The following is a 22,334-nucleotide window of genomic DNA, read 5'->3' as shown; positions in this document are numbered from 1 at the left end:
ATCAGTTGAACTCTGAAACCGAGAAACACCTCTGGACATAATAAGGATGACAACTCTTACCTTATGTTCAAGAGCAAGCATCGAGCGACAAAGGAATTAAGGTAAATGCACACTTGTCCCTAAGGACAAGTGGGAGACTGAAGGAAATAGTGCCCTTGGTCCAAGTATGCATATAATATTAAGTCTAATAAATGCGGTTCAGTATTAATTAACAAGTTAATAATTCAGTGAGATCAAGTAAGCTGAATGCCTAGCTAGAGGCCGCTTCAGTTCAAGTGGAATTAATGATATTAATCCACAGCTTACTCTTGACTGAACCCGTAGGGTCACACAAATAGTACGTAAACGGATCAAGTATTTAATGGCATTAAATACTCCATCTATGGATATTCGGAATCGACGGATCTTGGTTTCAGTGGGAGCTGAGATCGTCACAAGCAAGAAATGAATACTCCGGAAACGATGATATTACCGAAAACGGAAATATGGATCGTATCGGAAATATAAATATTATCCAAGTAGTATATGTTGCCGGAAACGGAAACATGGTACGTATCGGAAAATATTTATGGAAATGGAAATATTGTCGGAATCGGAAATATTGCCGGAAACGGAAATATTGTCAGAATCAGAAATATTATCGGAATCGGAGAATAATTCCGGAAACGGAAATATTAAATATTTGTTCGATACGGAAATTAATTCCGGAATCGGAAATATTAAATATTGTTCGTATCGGAAATAAATTCCGGAATCGGGAATTTAATCGGAAGCGTATCGTACGAATTAGCATCGGACGAGGCCTGCCAGACGAAGGCCCAACACGAAGCCGGACCATCGTCCAGCAAGCCAGTGCGCCACAACGCAACAGCCAAGGCTGCGCCAAGCCCACCGCAAGGCAGGCCCAGCGCGCGCCAAGGCTGCGGCAGCGTGTGGGCCTCGTGGCAATGGGTTGCGAGTGCTCGCGGGCTGCGCGCGCGCGCATGGCGCCCCTCGTGGGCTGCTGTGCGTGCGTGTGTGTGTTTGTGTTCATATACGAATCCTAAAGCTATCAGGATTCGATATATGATTAAATTCCTAATCCTAAAAGGATAAATTAATTAAATAAGAGTTCTACTAGGATTCTAGTTTAATTAATTCGTATCCTAGTAGGATTCCAGTTCCTTTTCCATACCTCTATAAATATGTGCCTAGGGTCATAATTTATAGATACAATTGAAGTATTCTAAAGGTAAGATTTTGAAGAAAAAAAATCAGCCATACACTTGCACCTAAATAGCCGAAATTCCTAAGCAACCTTAAGGGCGATTCTAGTTGGTCAAGCTTAAGGCGGATCCGGACGTGCTGTGGACTATCTACGGAGGGACGACACTTGGAGTCCTAAATACTTGTTCTTGTTCGGTTCGGGCGCAACTAGGGAGGGCACGCAACAAAGTGTATGCATCTAAACTATATATGCTAAATGATTATGTGTAAATAATATGCTTTCCTGGCTTTATGGTTTTTCCGCATGATTTATGTTTTGTCATATGAATCATAACCTAACACTTTTTTGGATTGCCAACAATTAGACATCGAAATAAAAACATGAAGCACTTGGCATGTTGTTAAGAAATACAGAATAATATTTAGGTATACATATAGTTTTGGAATATAGAGTGAAATTGTAGCTATTTTCTAAAATAGTACGTCAGAGAAAAAGACTAAAAGAAGCACTTGGATCACTTTAAATAGATGATCTTAGAAGATTAGAGTGTACCTACCGGCTTAACTTACAAAGTTTGATACTTCGTATTTTGATTAACTTCTTTGGCTGGGAAGAGAAACTTAAAGAAGCATTATTTTTCTTAAGGAAATGAAAGAGGTAAGCAGCAAAGTAAGCTTTACAAATACTAAAAATATTGCTCGGAGAAAGTGACGTGTGCATGCAACAGATATTTAGCATCACGAATAATATTGATTTAGTTGGTTGCTTTAAAAAATGATAATTATAATTTGATGGAAAATGCTATTTGATACTCCATAATTATCTTTAACTGTGTATACCACGAAAAAATAATAACCATTTACATAAAAAAGTCCGTGCATTGCACGGGTTCAAAGACTAGTTAAACTCAAAACGTGTTATATAATAATATAATTAATTTATTTTTCTACTATCTGGGACATCGCCCGAGGTACTAACTAGTTGATCCTCAAGCTTCCACAAAATAAATTAATATTGGTGATGTGGACAAGAAAATCCCAAGGAGGAATGGATTAGCTTTCCATGTCAACATTAACAAGACACACGGATCATTATTCCAGCACTTTCCCCAGTTGCAGCGATGATCACATTAAAACACTAACAAATGCGAGAGGAGGAGAAGATAAGAAAAACGAAGCAAAATCAAATCATCAAATCATCAAATCAAACATTCTTTTAATTAAGTACGCTGAAAATGCTGGGTTTCATCACAAGATATTCAACAACAAAAATATCATCATATTTGAATTCATGGCTCCTGAAATCATCCCCTTCAATTCTTCAATCAACACGAAGACAAATGTGTTTAGGTGTTCTTCCCGACGCTGTTGATCGAAATTCCGACGCTTCTACTCGCAATTCCCTGCTTATGCAGGATTTACTCTCTCAACTCCATTCCAACATCAACAAGGTCTTCTCTCTCTTTTTGCTAGATTAATTTTTATTAACTTAGATGGGATTCATCTTAGGTCACGGGTACGTGTACAATCCGAACATGACCTTATTAACTAAGCTAATTGGCTTTGCGAGTTTAGTAATAAGTTTTCATTTTTACAATTGTTTTTAAATATGGCAAGCTATGTAGATAATGTGATATTTAAAATTACTATAAAAGGTAATTGCTGGCGGAGGAGAAGAAGCAGTGAAGAGGAACAGAAGTAGGAAGAAGCTTCTTCCTAGAGAGAGAATTGAACGGATTCTTGATCCTGGTTCTTCATTCCTTGAACTTTCTCAGGTAATTAATTAATTAATTCATTATATATCAATTAAATAGGGTGATTTCATATTTGGGAATTGGGAACTACTTACAGTATGTTTTAGTTTAACAATCTAATTGCAAGTTTGTTGTTACAAAATTGGAGCAATGTTAATGCTATGTGGTTTTACTTATTTTGCCAAGTCAAAGTATTGTTGTGCAGCTTAACTTTGAGCTAAACTTCAATGTTAATGTATGGTAAGCGCGGTGGGGTGATAAAGGACATGCTCATAAGGTTTGTAGGAGGCTATGCTTAGCTCATTGATGTGTGAGCCTTGTTTGGTGGGTAAATTGGAGATATTATTTCAAAGGCATCTTGGTTATGTTTCAGAATGATCGCTGAGAGATTCATGAATAAGTTCTGAACTCATACAAAAACAGTTTTTACTCAATATTGCAAATAAATTCTGTGCAATGAGATTATTTAGGTACATTGAGTGAGCAATTGGTGTTTAGTATAGGGGAATGTTTCGACATTCAGTGTTGAATCCTTCTGTTTGATAATCTAAAGTTATTGTTAATTTATGCCATTGGAGTTCTGGTTTCAATTATATTAGTCATACAAGTAAGCAGCCACTTTACTAGTTTTGACTTGTAGTTGGCATACACTTTTGACTTCCGTAGGACGGGGAAGGGGGTCCCGCTTGGGTCCTTCTTGGGTTAGGTAACCTCTTGAAGCATTACATAATGAGTATGTTCTCCTTTTGGCTGAAAAAGTATAAAAGACTTAGCTGTCTGGAACTCTGGATACAGTCTCTACATTCCTTTTTGAGTGTAGATGACGCCTTAAGGATGATGTTGTTATTCTTCGAAAGGTGCCTGTTCAAAATAAGTTGGTTATCGTGGGAGGTCATTATTCTGGATTTCTTGCTTCAGTAAAGTGCACCCATGATGTGTTTGAGTTTAGATGCTCCTGCAGTGATCTCATCATTGAACTGTTATCTGCTTTTTTTCTTAAGAGTTAAACCTTCATGTTTTCAGCTCTTATTCTAGTAGTATTAGCTTCAATTTGTCATTCCACTCATTAAGAAGATATTGAAATGAATTTTTTGAGAGAAGTTCTCTAAGCTCAAATTAATGCGATTAGCTTGCAGGCCATGAACTGTATGAAGAATCCCTTCCATCTGGTGGAATTATTACAGGAATCGGACCTGTTCATGGAAAACTTTGTATGTTTGTGGCTAATGATCCCACTGTCAAGGGAGGAACTTATTTTCCCATTACAGTCAAGAAACACCTCAGGGCACAAGAAATTGCTGCTCAATGCAAACTACCATGCTTGTATCTTGTAGATAGTGGTGGTGCTTTTCTCCCCAAACAGGCTGAGGTCTTTCCCGATAAGGAGAATTTTGGCAGAATCTTTTACAATCAAGCTATAATGTCCGCACAAGGCATACCCCAAGTTGCACTTGTTTTGGGTTCATGTACTGCTGGAGGTGCATATATACCTGCAATGGCTGATGAAAGTGTCATGGTAAAAGGAAATGGAACTATATTTCTTGCTGGACCTCCACTAGTGAAGGTTAGTGATAAGTTGTGGCATCTGGATAGGGTACCATCACTACCATTCAGTTTTCTGTTTAATTTTGTTTTTGAAAATATATGTTTCTTCGAGCCAGAGCCTGTTGGTCTCGTGACTCTCGTTTTAGTTCTCTGAACTATTGAAAATGCAATCATATTTTGTGTGTGTGTCTGTTGCTGATTAAAAAATTGAAGCAGGCTGCTACTGGCGAGGAAATTTCTGCTGAGGATTTGGGAGGTGCTAGTGTGCATTGTAAGATTTCGGGAGTGTCTGATTATTTTGCAGAAGGTATTCTGCTGCTGTTGCTGTAGCATCTTATCCCTTACTTGGTTATAGTTGGTTGATCAATGATTTTGTTGACTATTTCCTTTTGTAAGCTTCATGACACCTTTACTTCATCTGAACTAAAACATTTTGAAGAAGCCATACTGCCCTCTAACACTTGTACTTAGCTAACAGAGATTATTATCCGAATAATTGAATAACTAAAATTGAATACCAACATATTTAAACTTCTGCACTCTAGACATGAAACTGTAACTGGTTAAGCCCCTCAAATAACTTCCAGACTGCCATCATTTATAGCAGGTTCATTTATGACTTTTGCTAAAGGAAAGTATTATTGTTTGAGCTAGTTTTGCATTATCTAAGGTTCAATATGGTTTCCGACATGATGCCTCCCCCTCCTCCTCCTCCTCATCCTCCTCTTCATTGAAAAGTTCATAACATGAAGATTTTAGACGCACTCATCATTTCCAGCGGTCTATTTACTGCAAAACTTATGCTATTTCAGGCTTTCAGCTGCAATTTGTTGTTTTCCCCCCTTATTATAAAAATATTGCTCCATAGCACATGTTTTCAGAAAATCCTATCTTTTGGAAGTAGCTCCTTCCACGCAATACTTATTATCTTCCCGTATGACAAAAGTTGGCATTCTCGTGTAAAGCTGCAAGTGAGATACATTTGGTTTTGTATCTGTTGTGACTAGACTTGCAAAACTGACCCCCACCCAGAAAACCGATCTGATTGACCCGATTTGTTACCCGATTTGATCCGAAACGACGACCCAAAATCAAACAGAAACCCAAATTGCTCCAACCCGGAATTGATTTGACCTGAAATAACCCGATACCCGATACCCGAATCGAACCGAAGTAACCCAAACCAATCTTCACCCGAAACCAAACTAACCAGAACTGAAAATAACTGTAAAATTTGAATTAACCCCAATCAATTCGAACCGAAGTCCTGAAACCAACCCGAGCCGAATTGAACTAACTTGTATGCTTTATCCCGGTCAAGTGAAGTATTAATGTGAATTAGTAAATACTTTTATTGGTGATAGTTTCAGTTATATTACGTGCGAAGTTTCAGCCCTGTCTCATTAAGACACAAGTAACACGAAACATGGCGAATGGGATGTGTCAATTCAACCAGCTCCTGTTTCTCGATTTGAGATTTTTTGTGAACAAATCTCAGAGCTGAACAAACCCTTTGGAATGGAAACATCAGAGATCAAGTCTATCTCCATTTCTTGTTTTACACCTGTCTTTGAATGCAAATCCTCACTTTTTTGGTCTGTATGCCAAAGATGTCCCTTAATAAGATTGGAAATGAACATTTGTTCATGTCCAGAATGCAGTTTTTGTGTCCTTGCACTATATAGAAGCAAAAATGTAAAACCTTGGAAGTATGGCATTCTGCGGCTTCGTTTCTAGCATCACTCTCTTCTCCCGTTGAAGGGATAGGAACGGCCAACCAAAATCATTTTCTTCTTAAAATTGTTTGTGCATTTCCTTGCAGATGAACTGCATGCACTACATACTGGAAGGAGTATTATTAAGAACTTGTACAAGGCTGGAGGAGAAGAATTACCTGGTACCTGGAATTATGCGATAGCAGAACCTAAGGAGCCTCTTTATGATGTAAACGAGCTCAGATATATTGCCCCTGTAGATCACAAGCAGCAATTCGATATACGGTCTGTTATTGCTCGTATAGTTGATGGGAGTGAATTTGACGAGTTCAAGAAACTGTATGGCACTGTGAGTCCTGTTTGAATCACTTGAACACAACTTCCTGAATTCAAAGGTCATAGGTAATCTTTATTTCAAATTCCTTTTTTAATTATAGTTTCCTGTTCATCTTTGCAGACCCTTGTAACAGGTTTTGCCAAAATTTTTGGGAAACCTGTTGGCATCATTGGAAATAATGGAGTACTATTTAATGAATCTGCTCTTAAAGGGGCCCACTTCATTGAACTATGCACTCAGCGTAGTATTCCTTTGGTTTTTCTTCAGAACATTACAGGATTTATGGTAAGGGAGGATTCTTTTTTCACTTGAATATGGAAAAAAAAATGCTTGGAGGTGTTTCCTTTATCAAAAGGGAGAGTTAGAAGGGGTAAAATAGTCACACACACACACTAGTTACCAAGTCAGATAATACATATTAATAAAAGGTCTTTCGAGGGCCACCAATAAAGATACATTGGAAACAAATATATGAACAGAGTGCACGTTGTATATAAAAAAAAAGTGGTGACAAACGTCTATTACAAGTGAACTATGCTACAAATGATATCAAAGCTGCAACACGTATAGTTTTCTTACAGTCACTCTCTAGCTTCTAATGCATTATAGGTTTCTTGTGTATTTTGCGGTTTAACTCATCCTTAAGGTCTAGACTCCAGAGACTTGTTCTTTCCCAAATTCATGTTTTTGCTATTGTAGTAGGGGGGATGAGGGTGGGGGGGGGGGGGGGGGGGGGGGGGGGTGGGGGTGGTGGGTAATGTATGAGGATTTCTTCCCTGTATGAAGTCCTTATCAGACTTGATTGAAATCAATACGAGGATTGTTTAATTTCCCTGTCTTTACTTCAAACAGATGCATATCAAGAACAAAAAAAAAAATTAGTGTCACCTCATTTCGAAGATCCGTTTCGGAAATTCTTCATATCAAAATGAGTATTCCTTTTTGTTGGACATTGAATTTGTATCCTTATTGAAGATGGCATATTTATGTGGTACTTGTATTCTTGAACATACCTATCTTACATGCACAGGGTGTGGCCAAAGTGCCAAACAGATAGCCTTACGTTTGGAATTTATTTTTGCTAACCAAAGAGAGGGTGGTGAAGGGAGGGGGGGGGATATTTCTGATACTTGTAATTTTGATACAAAATCATTAACTTCTTATATCTTTTGAATAGGTCCACCTAAATTGTAATTTCAGGTTCCGTCCTCTTTTTCTGGAACACAACATTCTACACCTTCCAGTGTGTTGAGTTTACTTTAACTAGCGCACCATTTTCTTCATCCCTAACTTTAAATGTTAATCCCTTTTTGTTTCAAGTCTACTAAGTCTTCTCTAATTTTTTTTGTCTTTACTATCCGTCTCAAGTTTAACATATTAGTTAAAGTTGTTGGGTTTTACCGAAGGCTGTCCTCTAAACAGACATGTTATGTGTGAAAGACACAACGGAAAATGATACTTATGTACTACGTATTTAACAGACAAGTGTTTCATTAGGCAGTAACTCATGGTATAATGTCTTGGTAGGTTGGCTCAAGGGCGGAGGCAAATGGCATAGCAAAAGCTGGGGCTAAAATGGTGATGGCTGTTGCTTGTGCAAAGGTTGGTTGTGAAAATTTGACTCTTACCCTCCATTTTAAGTGCGCGCTCCCTTTTTTCTTTCTCCTTTCACAGGGATATCTTCCTTTTCCTATATTGTGGTTTTTAATATACATATGTGGCCTGTAGGTTCATTTTGTGATTTTTATTTCATTACTAACTCTCTATGTGTGGGCTAGGATTTACATTTTACATGTAAATAGTTTATAATATGGAGTGCTGTTGATCTGGAGTGCAGTTATAGAGTGTTCCAAGTTTTGTGATATCCATGACCCTAAGAAAAAAAGTAGAATGCCATTGGGTGATCTAATCTTGGATCTGACCTTATCACTAAGGTTCCCACTTCTCATCTTATTAGTTCCATGAGAGATCTATGTTGTTCATGTGTAATTCTCTGGATACTCAATTTTGAGGAAGAACATAATGATTTTCCTTTTCTGTTGATGAGATATGTAAAGAGTTAAAATAATTGCTGTACTGCAAAATTGCACACTATTCATGCAACTGTTGCTGCAAAGTTTAATCATCTGGAGAATTTAGAATTTTGATTAATAACAATGGCATATTGGCATGGCAGTGGAAGTGGGGGGGGGGGGGGGGGGGGGGGGGCGTGGTGCAAGGAACTCAAGTATTCCAAGCAGCCAGATAACTCAAATTACAAAGGACTCACAAATAGAGAAGAAAGGGTAGGGTATCTGATTATATTAATGATAAAGTTTAAAGCTTAATTACACCAGAGAACGTTCGAGAGGTTCTCACTCTCCTAATACAACCAAAATACTCTCAAAGATGATTTCTGTTTTCCCCCCCTCCTTATTTAAACAAAACGCCTAATAAAGGACAATGCAAGTACAACTCTAATTATAATGAGACAAAAGCTTTAATGACCCCAATGGCTGCACCCAATGTTACCTAATTCTCTAATCACCCCACGAACCGTGAACCAAAAAAGCGAATTATAACATGAAAATGGTACACTTTTGGTCTTATTTAGCAAATTAGGTAACGAATGGCGAACCCGTACCTAATCTCATACTAGCGAATCAGGTAACAGTGGCTGCACCCACTAAGTGGTTCCTTTCCTCTACACTGTTGTGCCTTCTGCTGTTTCTGCCCCTTTGTTGTTGTTAAGTGCAAGCTGCCTTTTTCCTCTCCTTGTATATGTCTGTAGAATAGGGTGGTTAGGTGAGTGCATAGCAATACTCCCCCCCAAAAAACGCACCTTGTCCTCAAGGTGGAAGCCTGAAAAACGCAGATTGATCATTTGTGCATCCTCCCAGGTTGATTCAAATTCAGACAACCCTTTCCACTTGATCAAAACTTCCAACTGTGTTTCCCCATCTTTCTTCACTGATCGGATTTCCTTCACTGCCTCAGGTTCCACTTCGAGTTCCAGGTCAGGAGTGAGGTGGGATATGCAGTGGTGTGATGTGGCTCCCAATCGCTGGTTTCAGTTGAGATACGTGAAAAACAGGGTGTATTTTGTTCTCCAGAGGTAGCTGCAGCTTGTAGGATGCTTTGCCTACCTTTTGTATCACTGGAAAAGGCCCGTAAAATCTAGCAGCCAGCTTCTCGTAGGGTCTTTTTGCCACAGATTTCTGGTGATACGGCTGGAGTTTCAAGTAGACCATGTCTCCAACTCAAAGTTCACCTCCCTTCTCTTCCGATTTTCTGTGTCCTTCATATGCTGCTGTGATTTGAACAAGGCTAATCTCAACTCATCCAACATCAAGTCTCTCAACTGCAGACTCTCCTCAAGGCTGTACACCACTGTGTCCCCTCGGTTAAACTTAACAATGGCAGGTGGTTCCCTTCCATAAACGATCTCGAAGGGTGAGGCTTTGGTGGCGCTATGTGGTGACGAGTTGTAGGAAAATTCTGCCCATGCCAACCATTGGGCCCATGCCAACCATTGGGCCCATGCCTTCGGCTTCTCCGAAGTGAAACATCTTAGATAGGATTCCAATCTCTTGTTCACCACTTCCGTCTGTCCATCCGTTTGTGGGTGGTATGCGGTGCTGTGTTTGAGAGAAGTACCCTGTAATCAAAATAATTCCTTCCAAAACAGACTAAGAAATATTCTGTCTCTGTCAGATACAATGGAAGATGGAAATCCATGTAATCTCACAACTTCTTTTATGAATGCTTCTACCACTGTCACAGCTGTGAAAGGGTGCCTAAGGCCCACAAAATGAGCGTGTTTAGATAGCCTGTCCACGACCACCAAAATAGTGTCGATTCCCTTTGAAACAGGAAGTCCTTCGACAAAGTCCATGGACACATCTTCCCAAACTCTCGACGGAATGGGCAATGGTTGGATTAAATCGGCTGGCCTTTGTTGGGAGACCTTGTTTCGCCGATAGACTTCGCAACTCCTCACAAATTCAGCCACCTTCTCTCTCATTCCATCCCAAAACCATTGTTGTGCCACCCGTAAATAGGTCTTCACATCTCCCCCATGCCCTCCGGTGGCTGAGTTATGGTATTCGTGAAGCAAAACAGGGATCATGGTAGAAGACTTAGGAATGACATACCTTCCTTTGTAAAACACCCTGCCTCAATTACCTCAAACCCTGCCTTCTCTTGACCCTCCATTAATTCTTCCTTAATTCCTTGAATTAATGGGTCTGCATTTATCTCCTTCTCCAAGGTATCCCAGTGCACCCCAAATTCTGAAACTAATGCCCCACATTCGACTTCACCGTAGGTTTTTCGTGACAACGCGTCAGCTACTTTGTTGGAAGTACCGGGCTTGTACTGGACTTCGAAGTCAAAGCCCATTAATTTGCTGACCCATTTCTGATAATCGGCACCAATTTCCGCTTGTTGAGTGATGAAACGCAGACTTTGTTGATCCGTGCGAACCACAAAGTGTCGATCCAACAAGTAGTGTTTCCATTTGAGAATGGACAAACAGACGACCATGAATTCTTTCTCGTAGACCGACTTGTCCCTGGCTCGCACCCCTAGAAGGCGGCTGTAGAAGGCTATAGGTCGCCCTTCTTGCATCAGAACCGCACCAAGGCCAAATCCTGAAGCATCCGCTTCCACCACAAAAACTTTCTTAAAATGGGGCATAATCAGAACTGGGGTTGCACACATTGCTCGTTTGAGCTTTGTGAAGGCCTCCGTTGCTTTCTCGGACCACCCAAACGAATCCTTTTTAAGTTGCTCTGTGAGGGGTTGTGCAATTTGCGCATAGTGGAAGATAAATTTCCTGTAGTAAGAAATCACGTAACTCCTTTAAGTTTTTGGGAACTGCCCAATCTGTCATTGCCTTTATCTTCTCCAAATCAACTGATACTCGATCACCAGAAACTACATGCCCAAATATGCCACCTTTTCCTTGCCAAATTCAACATGTTCCTCATTATTTGTACTATAAATCAAAATATCATCGAAAAAGACTAGTATAAATTTACGAAGGAAAGGTTGGAATACCTCATTCATCAAGGCTTGGAAGGTTGTCGGGGCGTTGGTTAGGCCGAACGACATTACTAGAAATTCATAGTACCCCTCGTGAGTTCTAAAGGCAGTTTTTGGAGTGTCTGCCTCCCTCACCCGAATCTGGTGATAACCAGATTTCAAGTCCAACTTCGAAAAAATTCTGGCGCCATGTAATTTATCCAACAATTTATCAATGACTGGGATAGGATAGATGTCTGCTATGGTTTCCCGGTTGAGTGCCCTATAATCTGACAGGCTAAAGTCGTATCACCTAATAAAAAATAACCTAAGGTCCACTAGCTAGGTAGCAAGGGAAGTCAGGATCGAATCCACAGGGAGACAGGCGTTCTTTCTACTATTAATTAATTAAACTAAACTATTGGGAATAAGATTTGGTTGATTGTTTGTAAACTAAGACTACGAACGATAATTAAATAAGTATGAATCAATATATTAAGGAAATCTAGGGCATAGGTTCACCAGCAATTAACAATCCACGACAATGAACAATCACGATAATCAACAAAGTAATTAATTAGACTAGCATGCTATCTCGAATCGATACTAGTCATAGACTTAGAATTAACGGGCTCTCGCTACTTATTAATCCCAATTCTACCTATTGACACAAGCCTAAACATCAAATTGCATATCTCGAATCTTAACTTGATATTGCATAACTACACAATTAAACCTGCGCAAATCTAATTGAATAGTGGAATAAACCAATCAATAGGAATTAATCACAATGCCAACAATCACAATTATTCAATATACCATCATATTAATTCATGGATCCCCAAACCCTAGAAATTAAACTACTCAAGCATGTTGACAATAAACAAAGCAATTAGCATAATTGAAAACATAATTAAAGCAAAAGAAATGAATGAAATAAAGAACAATACCTAATTGAAGAACAATGGAATAATAAAGTTTGAACTTTTGATTGGAAATAAAACTAAGTGTTTGGGACAAATTAGAGAGAAAACTAAGCTTAGGAAAATAAACTAAGTGTTTGATATTAGAAAATAAGGTGTCTCTAAAAATATAAGGGGCTAGTATTTATAGTTTGCCCAAAATACAAGCCAAAAAACGGAAAGAAAACTCGCGCATAAGTGCAGGAGGTTGGCGTCGCCCGATCGGACGTCGCTTCGCCCGATCGGGTGATGCACTCGATAGTCGGCCCGATCGGGCCAAAATCCGCCCTATCGGGCGGTTTGCGAACTCTCCACATAAGCTTCCGGATGACCGCCCGATCCGGATCGGGCGAGCTGCGCCCGATGGGGCGCGCGTTGATGAGTCCAATTTGCTTCAATTCCGCCCGATGGTTGCATTTCGCCCTCAGCTTCCAAGGTGATTTGCAATCTTCAATATAACTCGCCCATATCACTGAGTCTAACTCTCGGGCTCAACCATAAGCATCCAAGGCTCCCGAAAGTCGACGATGGAGGTCCCGAACTTCCTCGGGCTCTTATAGTGGCCTAGATCAACATGAAACGGGTCTAAAAGACCAATTTCTCATAATCAAACCTGAAACTCAAGGCACACTCAATAACACACATTAGTACTAGAAACGGCTCCTAAGAGCACGTTTGACACATAAAATTTACTAAGGGACGGGGGTGAAACACTATATAAAACGCACATATCAAACCTCCCCAAGCTAGATCCTTGCTTGTCCCTAAGCAAGGAAATCATCGATGAACACAAGACCAACTTCACCCCCAACATATTTCAAAATGAAAACATAATCCAAGGTAAAATTCAACAAGCATGCATCAATGTCAACCAATCAAATCCATTCAATCGCTAATCCTTCTTAACAATCGTCACGCAAAGCGAACCACAAATGCACATTGGAATTCAAGACTAGTGCTCACACACTCGTCACTCATTTATGTGGCGGATAAAAGATGTACCCGTTCGCTCCCCTCCCAACATATAAGTGAACAATGCCCTCCCAAACTCACAACACTCGTGTGTCTAGAAAAACATACACTCAACCTAGTAGTCGACTCGGAATGTGTCATGTCATAACTTGCATTGATAAACAACTATTTTCACATAAGTACGACTCTATGCACAAAGGTCGGAAGGTCTTCAAAGCTTGTAATGTTAGGCTTAGATAAGGGTGCGGTAAATTTGGATATAATGTGAGTTTAAAGCCTTGGCTTTGGGGAGCATAAATCCTAAATACAACCATGATCAATCACAAGTGATGACCACAACTCTCCCACTTAACACATGAACAATCAAATGAACTACACCATACTTTCTTGCCCTTTTTCATCTATAAAACCAATCACTCATAATGATAAGGAATTGTAATACTTGAATGACACAATGCTTTGAATTTTTTTTTTTTTCCGAAAATAATGAACTTCTCTTTTTCTTTTTCTCTTTTTTTTTCTTTTGGAAAACCTTCACATCTTCTCATCTCTTTCATTTTTCAACTCATTTTTTTTTTTTTTCAACAACTATCATGATGAGAGAAACTCCCTTTTTCAATGCTCAAAATGCTCAAAATGTACCACACTACAACTCTCTCACCTCACTACTATTAGCTCCCCCAAGCTAGGCTTGAGACTAGTAACCAATGGGGCTTTCATGGGCTTGTAATATGGTTAGTCACCGAATAAAGGGCACAAGCACAACATGGGTAGAAAAAGAGGGAACAAATATATCTAAATTCATCTGAAGGCTACCTAAATAGAAAAAATGCCTTCGTCCTCCACAATGTGCATGTATGTGAGTCATAAAACACTACTAATAGTTTCAAACCAATACTCAAAATCAATGACACACCAGGAAGCTATCACACATCCTAACCAAGTCAACTAGTCAAGCACCAAGTCCACAAGTAGTTAGTCGGAGTTGACTCATGTTAAGGCATCAAAGCAATCGAATATCAAATCATGGCTAACACATCTACATTGCCCATCATCAAATACCAAGAATCAAAACAATTTCCGCTCAAGGGGCACAGGGAAGCATGATATTGTATTCATCGGAACGTATTTTTGTATTTTTTTTTTTTCAAAGCAATAAACTACTCTACGAAGAAATAAACACACCAAAGAAACACACCAAAATAAAGAAATGCGAAAAGAAAAGAAAAACATACCTACAATGTACAAATAATGCCCGAGTCGGGCGATGCTCTGCCCGATCGGGCGCTGAAGGCGAGTGATTTGCCCGATCGGGCGAAATTATTTTGCCCGATCGGGCGGTTGAGGAAAAGTTCGTGGAAAAGTCAAGGAAGAATTCTGGGCAGAAAAAGTCAAGGAAAGAGGCATTCGCAAATCGCCCGATCCGGATCGGGCGAGGTGCGCCCGATCGGGCGCGCACGTATCAGAAGAAATAGATCGCAAATCGCCCGATCAGGCGAGATGTTGCCCGATCGGGCGAAATGCGATTTCAACGACAATAATACGGGATCTCCTTTCTTTTCTTCACTTCCTCTTCATCTTCAACCTAACTTTCTCTCACTTCCTCCATTAAACCCCAACCTCCAAAAACTTCCAACCACCATATCTCCCTCAAATCTCCACCAAATTCAACAATCTTTTCACCAAAATCATCCTCTCACTATCCTCTACAACCTATACCCAACCGATTTCAGTTTGTTCCAATCTCCCCAAAACCCCCAAATTCACCCAAAAAGCTTAAAAACCTCAAAAAATTCAGATTTTCATCCATGGCAACCCGACCAAAGAGGAATTGCACAAGGGTACCAAGGCATCAGCATGAAGCTTCGACGAGCCGAGCTCGGGAGCCGACACCACCACCTCCGCCGCCGCAATTTGAGCCCGACACGGATTTTCCGGATGTCATTTTCGTTTCGGAGGGGCAACGAGCACGTTTCATCCACCTCAAACTGAGGGAGGTAATCCCTACTCGCTTTATTTGCCAAAAATCTTTACATGAAATGGGTATTGAAAGTGATGTCAAGCGTGTCTTTGTTGGTGTTGGAATGAGAAATATGTATAGCATGCTCCGTCTCACATTTAGACGGTTAACTCTGGAATTTTTGAGTAGTTTCAATGTGCGTAGAGATGGTTATCGAACCGTGTCGTCGGTTCAATTTCGTGTGATGAACCGAACTTTCACCATGAGTTTAGCTGATTTTGGTAGGATTTTTGGGTTGTCTACCACCTATAGTAGAAAACCTAAGGAAACCCATAATAACTGTGAAATGTGGGGAAAGCTTACGGGTAATGCCAATCCCGGGAGTATGCAACATTTGCATGCTTCCAAGATACAACACCCGGTCCCTATTGTCTTCTACAGGTTTCTGGGATTTACGATCTTTGGTAGGGATGAGACCCAAAATATTAGGAGTACGGAGCTTGAGATTCTAGGTGGCTACGTTTTAGAAGGGGATGATAGCTACAAAATGAACCTTGCACACCATATGGCCTCTCAATTCTATTCCATAGCCACTTCCACCCATACTACTCGCATTACCATTGGTGGGTTGATCACCCACATAGCCATGGCCACGACCAACTTTACTGAGGCTAACCAGACTCCAGTTCTGGGTAGCAACCTACTTGACTTGGCTTACTTTGCTGGACTCCGTCGGCTACAGGGGGAGCATGGGTTGTTTAGGCCGGGAGCCATGTATTGGATGTTTGAGAGAAACAGGCTTTTCACCTTGCCTGACCCTCAAGGCCGCACTAGTTTCAGACCCGATCAGACTCATTACTTATATGTTGGATTTGAGCAAGAGCCTCAGCCTGACCCGGTCAGGCTGGGGGTCAGGCTGGGGGTTAGGCTGAGGCTGGGGGTCAGGCTGAGGCTCTTGCTCAAATCCAACATATAAGTAATGAGCCTGACCGGGTCTGAAACTAGTGCGGCCTTGAGGGTCAGGCAAGGTGAAAAGCCTGTTTCCCTCAAACATCCAATACATGGTCCCGGCCTAAACAACCCATGCTCCCCCTGTAGCCGACGGAGTCCAGCAAAGTAAGCCAAGTCAAGTAGGTTGCTACCCAGAACTGGAGTCTGGTTAGCCTCAGTAAAGTTGGCCGTGGCCATGGCTATGTGGGTGATCAACCCACCAATGGTAATGCGAGTAGTATGGGTGGAAGTGGCTATGGAATAGAATTGAGAGGCCATATGGTGTGCAAGGTTCATTTTGTAGCTATCATCACCTTCTAAAACTTAGCCACCTAGAATCTCAAGCTCCGTACTCCTAATATTTTGGGTCTCATCCCTACCAAAGATCGTAAATCCCAGAAACCTGTAGAAGACAATAGGGACCGGGTGTTGTATCTTGGAAGCATGCAAATGTTGCATACTCCCGGGATTGGCATTACCCGTAAGCTTTCCCCACATTTTACAGTTATTATGGGTTTCCTTAGGTTTTCTACTATAGGTGGTAGACAACCCAAAAATCCTACCAAAATCAGCTAAACTCATGGTGAAAGTTCGGTTCATCACACGAAATTGAACCGACGACACGGTTCGATAACCATCTCTACGCACATTGAAACTACTCAAAAATTCCAGAGTTAACCGTCTAAATGTGAGACGGAGCATGCTATACATATTTCTCATTCCAACACCAACAAAGACACGCTTGACATCACTTTCAATACCCATTTCATGTAAAGATTTTTGGCAAATAAAGCGAGTAGGGATTACCCCCCTCAGTTTGAGGTGGATGAAACGTGCTCGTTGCCCCTCCGAAACGAGAATGACATTCGGAAAATCCGTGTCGGGCTCAAATTGCGGCGGCGGAGGTGGTGGTGTCGGCTCCCGAGCTCGGCTCGTCGAAGCTTCATGCTGATTCCTTGGTACCCTTGTGCAATTCCTCTTTGGTCGGGTTGCCATGGATGAAAATCTGAATTTTTTGAGGTTTTTAAGCTTTTTGGGTGAATTTGGGGGTTTTGGGGAGATTGGAACAAACTGAAATCGGTTGGGTATAGGTTGTAGAGGATAGTGAGAGGATGATTTTGGTGAAAAGATTGTTGAATTTGGTGGAGATTTGAGGGAGATATGGTGGTTGGAAGTTTTTGGAGGTTGGGGTTTAATGGAGGAAGTGAGAGAAAGTTAGGTTGAAGATGAAGAGGAAGTGAAGAAAAGAAAGGGGATCCCGTATTATTGTCGCTGAAATCGCATTTCGCCCGATCGGGCAACATCTCGCCCGATCGGGCGATTTGCGATCTATTTCTTCTGATACGTGCGCGCCCGATCGGGCGCACCTCGCCCGATCCGGATCGGGCGATTTGCGAATGCCTCTTTACTTGACTTTTTCTGCCCAGAATTCTTCCTTGACTTTTCCACGAACTTTTCCACAACCGCCCGATCGTGCAAAAAAATTTCGCCCGATCGAGCAAACCACTCGCCTTCAGCGCCCGATCGGGCAGAGCATCGCCCGACTCGGGCATTCCACTCGCCAGACCGCCCGATGGGGCATGCTGCGCCTGATCGGGCACAAAGAAGCTGCATTAATTTCATCCGTGCGCGCCCGATCGGGGGCACCTCGCCCGATTCGGATCGGCGGTTTGCAGCATGCTCGGCTTTGTACGTAATTTCACTTTCTCGAACTTGGAGCTTTAGGCCTGCACATTATTAAACACCCAAACAGCGTAATGCCCTCTTCTCACCTCTCTAACACCAAAAACAATACTTATACTACTAAAGCGATAAAATACGGGTTGCCTCCCGCAAAGCGCTGGTTTATTTCTAGGTCCCGCTCGACCTTGTTACCTCAGATATGCTGTCTATGAGGCGGAGGGGTTGAGGTAATGTACCTCAACAACTCCTACAGTAGCCCCATCATGGTACAACTTCAGACGTTGCCCGTTGACCTTAAATCGCTCACCATTATCATTCGCTACTTCAACAGATCCAAACTTGCTAACCGTGGTCACGGTGAACGGTCCAGACCACCTAGACTTGAGTTTTCCAGGAAATAACTTAAGCCTAGAGTTGAATAGTAGGACCTTGTCGCCCACCGCGAACTCTCTATGCAAAATGCGATTATCGTGCCACTTCTTGGTCTTTTCCTTATAAATCCGGGCACTATCGTAAGCTTGCAGTCGGAATTCATCGAGCTCACTCAATTGAAGTAACCGCTTCTCACCGGCTAACTTGGCATCCATGTTGAGCTGTTTGATTGCCCAATAAGCCTTGTACTCCATTTCTACTGGTAAGTGACATGCCTTGCCATACACCAATCGATACGGGGAAGTACCAAGGGTAGACCTGTCAAACGGATCGGTCGGGTCGGGTTGTAAAATTTTACTTTCGGGTTAGGGTTGAATCGGGTCGGTCACTTTCGGGTTCGGGTTTACAAATGCTTGTTCAAGACCCAGAACTTTCGGGTTCGGGTCGACCCAACGGGTTGAGAGATTTTAAAACGCGCATTATATTTTCATTAATTTAGGTGAAAAATATACAAAATATTGGCACAAGTTAACAAATTTTCCTACGAAAGTTTATATTTTGTCAAATTCAATCATAAAATGGCGTATAATTCAAATTAAAATCATATTACACAGAACAATAGTAAAAACAACGTGTCTTTTATGCTTAAATTTTCTCATAATCTCATTTATTACTATAAATACAATGATTTTCAATCAGTCGGGTCTAAAACGGGTTCGGTCGGGTTTTGACCCATTCCTTTTCGGGTTGTTCGGGTTCGGATAAAATCGGGTTACGGATCACAAAATCTTGTTCAGGACCCAGTATTTTCGGGTCGGGTTCGGGTCGATTTTCGGGTCGGGTCGATTTTTAACAGCTCTAACCAAGGGGTGTCTTAAAGGCGGTTCTGTATGCCCATAGAGTATCATCCAACTTATCGCTCCAATCCTTCCTAGACTTTGCCACCACTTTCTCAAGTATAGATTTGATCTCTCGGTTAGAGACCTCAACTTGCCCACTCGTCTGAGGGCGATAGGCTAGCCCAGTGCGGTGATAAACCCCATACTTGCGCAGGAGCGCATCCAGATGCTTTTCATGGAAGTGTGACCCTCCATCACTAATCAAAGCGCGCGGAACCCCGTATCTCGGAAAGATGATTTTCTTGAACAGAGAAATGACTGTCTTTGCATCGTTGGTAGGTGAGGCAACGGCTTCCACCCACTTTGACACATAATCTACAGCAACAAGGATATACAAGTTACCCTTGGACGATGGGAATGGTCTCATGTAATCAATTCCCCATACATCGAAAACCTCAACCTCAAGGATCCCGTTCTGTGGCATCTCATACCTCCTCGAAATAGTGCCGGCCCTCTGGCACGCATCACAAGCCATAATAAAAGCTGTGCATCCTTGAACATAGTAGGCCAGTAAAAACCACATTGTGACAGCTTAGCGTTTGTTTTAGACGGTCCATGGTGACCACCATAAGGTGAAGAATGACACCTACTGATAACACCTTGAACTTCCCATTCTGGAATACAACGCTTGTACAACCCTTCAGCAGTCTCACGAAACAAATAAGGGTCGTCCCAAAAGTAGAACCGGACATCATGTAGGAATTTCTTCTTCTGTTGATATGTAAGATCGGCCGAAAGAATTCCCCCCACAATGTAGTTAGCAAAATCTGCGAACCATGGTGACTGACTGGCAAGTGCAAGTAAATGATCATCCGGAAATGAATCATCAATCGGTGTAGATCCCTTACCATCATCATACCTAAATCTAGACAAGTGATCTGCAACCACATTCTCAGCCCCTTTCTTGTCGCGGATCTCTAGATCAAACTCCTGTAGCAGTAGTATCCATCGAATAAGCCTAGGCTTGGCTTCCTTCTTAGAGAGCAGATACTTAAGGGCCGCATGGTCAGTATAGACTATCACCTTGGATCCAATCACATATGTGCGGAATTTATCCAAGGCATAGACTATGACTAGAAGCTCCTTCTCAGTAGTAGCATAATTAACTTGAGCTTCATCTAAGGTCTTACTTGCATAATAGATGGCATGTAAAACCTTCTCCTTTCTCTGACCCAAAACTGCCCCAACTGCATAATCACTTGCATCACACATTATCTCGAACGGAAGATCCCATTCGGGAGAACGAATGATGGGAGCCGAAATCAGTGCCTGTTTAATCCTGTCAAAGGCCTCAAGACAAGCATCAGTAAACACAAACGGGGCATCCTTGAGGAGGAGCTGGGTAAGTGGTTTAACAATTTTAGAAAAATCCTTGATAAAGCGGCGATAAAATCCCGCATGACCAAGAAAACTTCTAACACCCTTCACATTAACTGGAGGGGGCAATTGTTCAATCACTTGGACCTTAGCTCGATCCACCTGAATGCCCTTATCAGATATCAAATGTCCCAAGACCACCCCTTCAGTAACCATGAAATGACTCTTTTCCCAGTTCAAGACTAAATTACACTCTTCACATCTTTTCAAGACTTTAGTCAGATTTAGCAAGCAAGAATCAAAAGAAGTACCAAAGACACTAAAATCATCCATAAACACTATCATGATAGACTCAATAAAATCAGAAAAGATACTCATCATGCAACGTTGGAAAGTAGCGGATGCATTACACAGACCAAAAGGCATCTTACAATATGCAAAGGTACCATAGGGACAGGTGAAGGTGGTCTTTTCCTGGTCGTCTGGATGTATGGGAATTTGAAAGAAACCAGAATAACCATCCAGATAACAGAAAAACTTGTGACAGGCTAGCCTTTCTAACATTTGATCAATGAAGGGAAGGGGAAAATGGTTCTTTTTAGTAGCAACATTAAGACGCCTATAATCAATGCACATGCGCCAACCTGTGACTACCCTAGTTGGTATCAACTCATTTTTTTCATTTCTCACCACAGTTGTCCCCCCTTTCTTAGGCACTACCTGAACAGGATTCACCCACTTAGAATCAGACACAGCATATACAATACCCGCATCAAGCAATTTCATAACTTCAGCTTTTACAACATCTTGCATGACAGGGTTCAAACGACGCTGGGGTTGGATGCATGGTTTATGATTTTCATCTAGATGTATCCTATGCATACAAAAGTCAGGGCTAATACCCTTTAAATCATCAATACTGTACCCAATGGCCTTTTTGTGCCATTTCACACAATAAGAAGTTGGGATAACTGGTCTGCATCAAGTGCAACGATCACAGGGCAAAGTTGTTCATCATCTAAAAACGCATATTTAAGGTTAGCAGGAAGAGGCTTAAGTTCGGGTTTCTTTACCTCTTTAACAGAACAAACGGCCGAACTAACCTCTTCAATTTGGTGCTCTCCGGCTCAGATTCTCCACCATTAAGAGCCAACTCCAGAGCATCCACTTCAGCACTCCAAGAACTGCTATCACCTGCAGAACACTCACAACAAAGCACTGCCTCCAAGGGATCTCTTTCGAGAACTTGGGAGACGTTATCACGAGTAATAAAATCAACTACATCTATACGATAGCATTGTTCCTCCTCTAGCATGAGACTTTTTAAGGCACTATTCAGATTAAAAGTCACCTTATCATCCCCAACAGACAAAGTCAATTTTCCACTTTTAACATCAATGACCGCCCCCGCCGTGTGAAGGAAGGGTCTACCTAAGATTATGGGAATTTGAGAATCCTCCTGCATCTCTAGTAATACAAAGTCTACAGGTATATAGAATTTACCTACTCTAACAGGGACGTCCTCTAAAACACCTAAGGGGTATTTGACAGATCGGTCGGCCATTTGTAGAGTGATATTAGTAACCTTAAGCTCACCCATATTCAGTTTAGTACAGAC

The 22,334-nt window shown here is 41.4% G+C and overlaps 1 protein-coding gene across 2 annotated transcripts in view; it reads left to right on the top strand.

The window, feature by feature from the left end:
* Positions 1 to 2,292: 2,292 nt before the first annotated feature.
* Positions 2,293 to 22,334, top strand: part of LOC110794202 (methylcrotonoyl-CoA carboxylase beta chain, mitochondrial) — a 31,251-nt gene continuing 11,209 nt past the window's right edge. The window contains exons 1-7 of one of the 2 annotated variants that reach the window (XR_002534956.2): positions 2,293 to 2,657; positions 2,862 to 2,981; positions 4,090 to 4,524; positions 4,722 to 4,812; positions 6,328 to 6,569; positions 6,678 to 6,842; positions 8,085 to 8,159. Coding sequence is in view for 1 of the 2 variants with exons in the window: in XM_021999146.2 (XP_021854838.1) it covers positions 2,442 to 2,657; positions 2,862 to 2,981; positions 4,090 to 4,524; positions 4,722 to 4,812; positions 6,328 to 6,569; positions 6,678 to 6,842; positions 8,085 to 8,159 (1,344 nt within the window). In the remaining variant the exon portion in view is untranslated. The remainder of the gene's footprint in view (positions 2,658 to 2,861; positions 2,982 to 4,089; positions 4,525 to 4,721; positions 4,813 to 6,327; positions 6,570 to 6,677; positions 6,843 to 8,084; positions 8,160 to 22,334) is intronic. The other variant, XM_021999146.2, reaches the window with a different exon arrangement.

This window comes from Spinacia oleracea, chromosome 6 (genome assembly GCF_020520425.1).
Source record: "Spinacia oleracea cultivar Varoflay chromosome 6, BTI_SOV_V1, whole genome shotgun sequence".
Taxonomy (NCBI): domain Eukaryota; kingdom Viridiplantae; phylum Streptophyta; class Magnoliopsida; order Caryophyllales; family Amaranthaceae; genus Spinacia; species Spinacia oleracea.
The sequence above is the reverse complement of the archived record's forward strand: the minus strand, read 5'-3'. Positions and strand labels throughout refer to the sequence as shown.